The 7,429-nt window shown below is 40.8% G+C and overlaps 1 protein-coding gene across 1 annotated transcript in view; it reads right to left on the bottom strand.

The window, feature by feature from the left end:
* Nucleotides 1-927: 927 nt before the first annotated feature.
* Nucleotides 928-7,429, bottom strand: part of hdac8 (histone deacetylase 8) — a 56,011-nt gene continuing 49,509 nt past the window's right edge. The window contains exons 10-11 of the mRNA XM_037688352.1: nt 1,384-1,489; nt 928-986 (exon numbers count right to left, since the gene is read on the bottom strand). Of these exons, the coding sequence (XP_037544280.1) occupies nt 928-986; nt 1,384-1,489 (165 nt within the window). The remainder of the gene's footprint in view (nt 987-1,383; nt 1,490-7,429) is intronic.

The following is a 7,429-nucleotide window of genomic DNA, read 5'->3' as shown; positions in this document are numbered from 1 at the left end:
CAAAAGAAATGTAATTTGGCTAATGTCAGTAGTCAAAAACATTGTTAAAGGTCCAAAACAAGTGTGTGAATAGCATGCACAGATGTCATAGGGTTCTGTAATGCTTAGCGATAAAAATGAGGTCCTCCCTTGATATATATGGTCTATCTTAAATGACCAAGCCTTTACATGTGTGGTTGTCCTCATGTACCCACATTTTAGTCTATGAACTTCAGTTAATATTAGTCCCCATAAACTATAGTCAGTATGACTGTCATTAAATGGTCACAAAGATGCTTATGGTCTCAATAATGATCAAATTACCATTTTACAGTACTTAACAAATGAAAAATACTTCTGGGTCTGTTTGGGAGGACAGATTACAAGCAGTTATTGTCCAGTACAGCCAGACTATCTGATCCCTGTCTGGTAGCAATAATAATAAACCTTTAAACAATAAGAGATTAAACCATAATATTAGCAGTACAATACTGTATGTTTCAGCCCATGAAAACAATGGATTGACTCTTTGAATGACAGAAAATGTGAAAGAAGAATCACACTGATCCTACAAGATCTAGGTCCTGTTTTTCCCCAGGTACCAAGGAAACAGTTACTAGTGGAAAAGTACTGAGTCACTGTTCCTTGGATAAAAAAGGGCTTTATAATATGGCCTTAAATCTGAGTTGATCAAAGTTTAAATTTTATACACTGTTGGGTTTTTCCGCCTTTCAGTCGTTAAGTTCTATTCGTTTATTTTACACCTTTCAAAAGAAAACAAGTATTGACTTAACCTTGTCACCAAAACACACACACAAGGATAACTAAAATAGGAGCTCTTCTCCGTCTGCTGTTAACACCTCTCTGCAGTGGATTTTCCAAAAATGAACTCAACTCAAATACATGCTCTGTGGTCATTTTTGTTTAAGTAAATTCCTGACCTCACCTCTACAGAAACTTCACCCTGTGCTTCACCCTGCTGCAGTATTTCTCCTGGGAGATGTGGGCTGTCAACGCCAAGACCAAAACACGCACGCATGCACGCACGCAAGGATGAACTACAGGGATTAACATGAAGAAGTAATAGAAATACACATGTATCAAGATTATAAATGAGATGTAAGTAAATTAAAAAAGTCATACACACTGTTAATAACACAAACACACAAAGGGATGTTAAGAACCAAATGGAGAGAAGAATAAAGAAGCTTCACTTTTATCCAACATAGAGATGTTTGGAAAGAAGAACAGACACATGAACCCAAACAGCAAAGGAGTCATGCAAAGACAAAATGACTAAAGGTGAGTGAGAGTTCAGTTTGGTACAAACACACACCTGTTCACACTCCACACCTAAACACACTGACCCACCTGTGCATCGAACCAAACAAACATTGCACATACCTTTGATGGTGCTAATGACCTGCTCCAGGTGTTTGCTGTTATTTCGGTCTGGTCTACAACTTGGACTGATTTCCAGCGAGTAGTCTGGTCCGTATTCTGTAAAAAACTAAAACAAACACATACACATAAACCGATCCCATCACATATTCAGGGTTATATTTATGAAACAGGTAAAGAAAGAGAAACTCTGATTTTCTATTAATTCTACTGTGCAGCTAAAGTATACTTTTTTTAGGTCCTTAACTGTAAAAAATAAAATAAAATTCAGACTTTTCTGCTAGGCTTCAAAAATGTAATACTGAAGATGACAGATGATACTTATTTGTAGAGATTTATAAGAATGATTTTGGTACACATAGAAAACCAGCCACAAGGGAGCACAAGCCAGTGGATCTCTTGTGCCAGTCCCAAGCCCAGGTAATTGGTGAGGGTGGTGTCAGGAAGAGCATCCGGCGTTAAACACTTCTGCCAAAACTAATAAGCAACTTCATCTGAGTGACACTATACCGGATCGGTTGAGGCCCGAGTTAAAAACAACCGCCACCGGCACTGTTGATAAACAGGGTGCTGGTAGAAATTCTGCTGGTGTTAGTTAAAAACTATGAGGAGGGAAACATGTCAGGAGACAGAGGGAGAAGAGGAAAGTCAAGAATGTAGGACTGTGGGTTGCAACTCTAAATGTGGGGAGAACATCAGGCAATGGTAGAGAGCTTGCTGACATGATGCAGAGAAGGAAGGTGGATGTTTTATGTGTCTAAGAGGCCAAGTGAAAAGGCAGCAAGGCTCGTAGCAATGGAGCAGGGTTAAAACTGTTTGACCACTGTAGAAAGAAAGAGAAATGGAGTAGGGGTGGTCCGGAAGGAGGAAATAACAAAGAATGTGGTAGAGGTGAAAAGTGTCATTGGGGTGATGTGCTTGAAGGCAGAAGTAGAAGGTATGATGCTAAATATGGTCAGTGGTTATGTTCCACATACTGGATGTGATGTAGAGGAGAAAGATGAATTTTGGAAGGATCTGAGTGAAGAGCCAGAAAGTATTCCCAGGGAGGAGAGAGTGGTTATCGGAGCAGACCTGAATAGGCATGTTGGTGGAAGAAACAGCGGGGATGAGGACTTGATGGGTAGGTTTGGTGTCAAGGAAAGAAACCAGGAAGGACAGATATTGGCAGATTTTTCCAAGAGAATGAAAATAGCTGTAGTCAACATTTATTTTCAAAAAAGGGAGGAACATAGAGTGACATACAAGAGTGGAGGCAAGAGTGCACAGCTAGACTACAATCTGTGCAGAAGAGGAAACCTCAGGGAGATTGGGGACTGTAAGGTTGTAACAAAGGAGAGCATGACCAGATAGCATCAGATGGTTGTGTGTATAATGACTGTTGTTGTGAAGAACAAAAAAAGAGTAAAATCAGAGAAGAAGAACAAATGGTGGAAACTGAAGAAGTAAGAATGTTGTGAGAAATTCAGAGAGGAGCTGTTAAAGGATCTGGGTGGTAAGAACAAGCTTCCAGATGACTGGGATACTACAGCAACACTAATTAGAGGCAGTAGGAAGATACTTGATGGACAGAGAAAAGATGATAAGAAAACCTGGTGGTGAAATAATGAAGTGCAGGAAGCTAATCAAAGAACGAGGTTAGCCAAGAAGAAATATGAGTGAGATGACTGAAGAGAGGAGACAGGAATATAAGGAGATGCAATGTAGAGCAAAGACAGAGGTAGCAAAGCAGAAGGTGTATGATGAGTTGTATGGGAGGTTGGACATGAAAAAGGGTGAGAATGACGTACCGATTGGTGAGATGAGCGATCAGGCTAGAAAGGATGTGCAACAGGTTAGGCTTGTTAAAGATAGGAATGGTAATGTTCTAAGTGAGGAGAGCATGATGGGAATATACAGCGAGGAAAATAAATATTTGAACACCCTGCGATTTTGTAAGTTCTCCAACTTAGAAATCATGGATAGGTCTGAAATGTTCATTTTGGGTGCATGTCCACTGTGAGAGACATAATCTAAAATAAATGTAAAAAATCTGGAAATCACAATGTAAGATTTTTTAATAATTTATTTGTGTGTTACTGCTGCAAATAAGTATTTGAACACCTGTGAAAATCAATGTTAGTATTTGGTACAGTAGGCTTTGTTTGCAGTTACAGAGGTCAAAGGTTTCCTGTAGTTTTTCACCAGGTCTGCACACACTGCAGCAGAGATTTTGGCCCATTCCTCCACACAGTTCTTCTCTAGATCAGCGAGGTTTCTGGGCTGTTGCTGAGAAACACGGAGTTTGAGCTCCCTCCAAAGATTTTCTACAGGGTTTAGGTCTGGAAACTGGCTAGGCCACTTCAGAACCTTGATATGCTTCTTACGGAGCCACTCCTTGGTTATCCTGGCTGTGTGCTTCGGGTCATTGTCATGTTGGAAGACCCAGCCACGACCTATCTTCAGTGCTCTAACTGAGGGAAGGAGGTTGTTCCCCAAAATCTCGCAATACATGGCCCCAGTCATCCTCTCCTTAATACAGTGCAGTCGTCCTGTCCCATAAGCAAAAAAAAAAAACCCTCTCAAAGCATGATGCTTCCACCCCCATGCTTCACAGTAGGGACGGTGTTTTTGGGACGGGATAATTCTTCGTCCTCCAAATACAGCGAGTAGAATTAAGACCAAAAAGTTCTATTTTGGTCTCATCTGGCTTTCTCCCATGACTCCTCTGGATCATTCAAATGGTCATGGGCAAACTTAAGACAGGCCTGGACGTGTGCTGATTTAAGCAGGGGAACCTTCTGTGCCATGCATGATTTTAAACTATGACGTCTTAGTGTATTACCCACAGTAACCTTGGAAACAGTGGTGCCAGCTCTCTTCAGATCATTGAGCAGCTCCTCCCGTTTAGTTCAGGGCTGATTCCTCACCTTTCTTAGGATCATTGATACGCCACGAGGTGAGATCTTGAGAGGGAGCCCCAGTCTGAGGGAGATTGACAGTCATGTTTAACTTCTTCCATTTTCTAATACTTGCTGCAACAGTTGGTCTTTTGTCACCAAGTTGCATGGCAATTGCCTCATAGCCCTTTCCAGCCTTGTGGAGGTCTACAATTTTGTCTCTAGTGTCTTTGGACGGCTCTTTGGTCTTAGCCATGTTAGTAGTTGGATTCTTACTGATTGTGTGGGGTGGACAGGTGTCTTTATGCAGCTAACCACCTCAAACAGGTGCTTCTAATTTAGAAAAATAAGTGGAAAGGAGGTGGACGTTTTAGAGGTGGACTAACAGGTCTTTGAGGGCCAGAATTGTTGCTGATTGGCAGGTGTTCAAATACTTATTTGCAGCAGTAACACACAAATAAATTATTTAAAATATCATACATTATGATTTCCAGGTTGTTTTTTTTTTAGATTATGTCACTCACAGTGGACATGCATCTAAGATGAAAATTTTAGACCCTTCCATGATTTCTAAGTGGGAGAACTTGCAAAGTCGCAGGGTGTTCAAATACTTATTTTCCTCACTGTAGGAGGAGTACTTTGAGGGGCTAATGAATAAAGAGAATGAAAGAGAAACCACAGTAGAGGTCATAGAAGCTGTAGGAAGTGGGATAGATTAGCCAGGGTAAAGTTTGGAAAGCTCTGAAAAGAATGAAGGGGAAAGTAGTATGACCTGATGACATACAAGTGGAAGTATTGAAATGTCTTGGAGAGATGGTAGTGATGTTTTTGATCCAAATATTCAATGGCATATTTGAAAGTGAGAAAATGCCTGTGGAATGAGAAGAAGTGTGCTGGTGTCCATTTTTAAGAACAAGGGTGATGTACAGAGTTGTGGCAACTACAAGGGAATTAAGTTGATGAGCCACACAATGAAGATCTGGGAGAGAGTTGTGGAAGCCAGACATACAGGTAGACAAGAGGTGACTATTTGTGAGCAGCAGTATGGTTTCATGTCAAGAAAATCACCATGGATGCCACCTTTGCTTTCAGGATGCTGACAGAGAAGTACAGAGAGGGTCAGAAAGAACTCCATTGCTTCTTTGTAGATTTAGAAAAAGCATATGACAGAGTGCCGAAAGAGGAGGTGTGGTATCGCATGAGGAAATTTGGAGGGGCAGTGAAGTATGTTAGACTGGTACAGGACATGTATGAGGACAGCAGGACAGTGGTGAGATGTGCTGTACGAGTAACAGATAGCTTCAAAGTGAAGGTGGGAGTGCATCAAGGATCAACTATGAGCCCCTTCTTCTTTGCTCTGGTGATGGACCGACTAACAGATGAGGTCAGGCAGGAATCTATGTGGACTATGATATTTGCAGATGGCATTGTGATCGGTGGTGAGAACAGGGAACAGGTGGAAGAAAACTTGGAGAGGTGGAGGTATGCACTTGAAAGAAGAGGAATGAAAGTCAGTCCTAGAAAGACAGAGTACATGTGTGTGAAAAAGGGAGGCTGGTGGAACAGTGAGGCTAAAAGGAGCAGAGGTCACAAAGGTGCAGGACTTCAAGTACTTGGGGTCCACTGTCCAGGAAAATGGGGAATGTAGTAAAGAGGTGAAAAAGAGAGTCCAGGCAGGATGGAGTGGATGGAGAAAAGTTTAAGGAGTGAGTTGTGATAAAAGGGTGTGTAGTGAACCTGATCTGACCCTGATGACCTCAAATCTATCAGATGGACAGAGACTGTTATTTCATTGATCTGAATACAGTTTGAGCCATCTGGTGACTCTCTTTCTTGAATTAATCAAGCAGAAAAGACAATTTTTATAATCATCACTGTTTTACAAATGTTTGATAATCAAATTGTGTTAGTTCACTCAATGTTTACAGGTTGAAGAGAACTACTCATTTTTATTTTACATAAACAGTAAGTAATGATTTTTATTCCTCATTTAAAGAAGAAATCAGGTTAATATGCATTTCTTGATTTTCTGTCTGAAATGAGCCAAGTTTTGTAAGTATGTTAAAGGTCGGTTTCGGTCAACTAAAATGTTTACCGAGGAAAAATGTCATGTTTAAACTTTTTCAGAAGATAATAAGAGGGAGACGCCACGAAGTCTGGTTTTTCTGCAATTATCTTTCTGTTAGTTGTTGAACAATCTCATTCTCTGACCTCGACTTATGATAACATCTTACATCACAAACCACACCTTTTCCTGGTCCATAGACCAATCAAAAGCTCTCAAATGACCCGGAAGTCGACCCATTTAAAATGTGGCAACTTCCCAGTTCATGCAGGAGTTGCAAGAGTCAGGGGGTGATAGAGTCCAAGAGTCTCAGAGTGATGGAGGTTCTGAAGAAGTTCTAGAGTCTGAAAACTCTGATGTCTGATGGGGAAAACTCTGATGTCTGAAGCCCAGAGTGCTTCCGTTGGAATACAGAATGCAGTGACGATGTTGGGATTATAATTTCTGTTTGAACACCACGTACGACTCTCTGAGGGTTTGGCAGTTCTCACGGAGACGCTGAAAGAGTCAGAAAGGAACCTACTCCGACGCTGATTCCATCGTCAACCAGGTAGAGGGTTCTATTTTCGACTAAGTGTACCGGAGGCCAGCTGATATCTGATGGAGCGTGCACGTTTTCTGGTCAAACAGATTAATTCCCTCACAAATCTCTCTGTAAGATAAATCTCCATCTTAAACTCTGCTTTCTCATAAAATCAGTACAGATATTTTAGAAATATCTGAAGCAAAGTCCTCAATCACCGCCGCGTGATTGAAGCTCATTATTTGTGAAACTTGTCTGTTATTATTTTCATATTTTGCCAAATTAATGTAAATGTTTGATGTTAAACTTTGATTCTGAAAATAAATGACCGCATTCATTTGATGGGTCAAAGATAATAACGTCTCTCGTTCGCATTTCTGTTAAATTCAATGCACGACATTACACAGTCAGAAAGATGAGGAACTCGTGAAAAGTATGCATATATATTTCCCTATATTGTCATACTACATTGGTGGCGTACGTACGTACGTTACTACTACAGGGTGTCAGCAAAGGTCAAAGGAAAAGTTTACAAGACAGTGGTGAGACCAGCTATGTTGTATGGTCTGGAGACAGAGACAT

Source organism: Nematolebias whitei, chromosome 1 (assembly GCF_014905685.2).
Source record: "Nematolebias whitei isolate Nwh7 chromosome 1, NemWhi1, whole genome shotgun sequence".
NCBI classification, from domain to species: domain Eukaryota; kingdom Metazoa; phylum Chordata; class Actinopteri; order Cyprinodontiformes; family Rivulidae; genus Nematolebias; species Nematolebias whitei.
The sequence above is the reverse complement of the archived record's forward strand: the minus strand, read 5'-3'. Positions and strand labels throughout refer to the sequence as shown.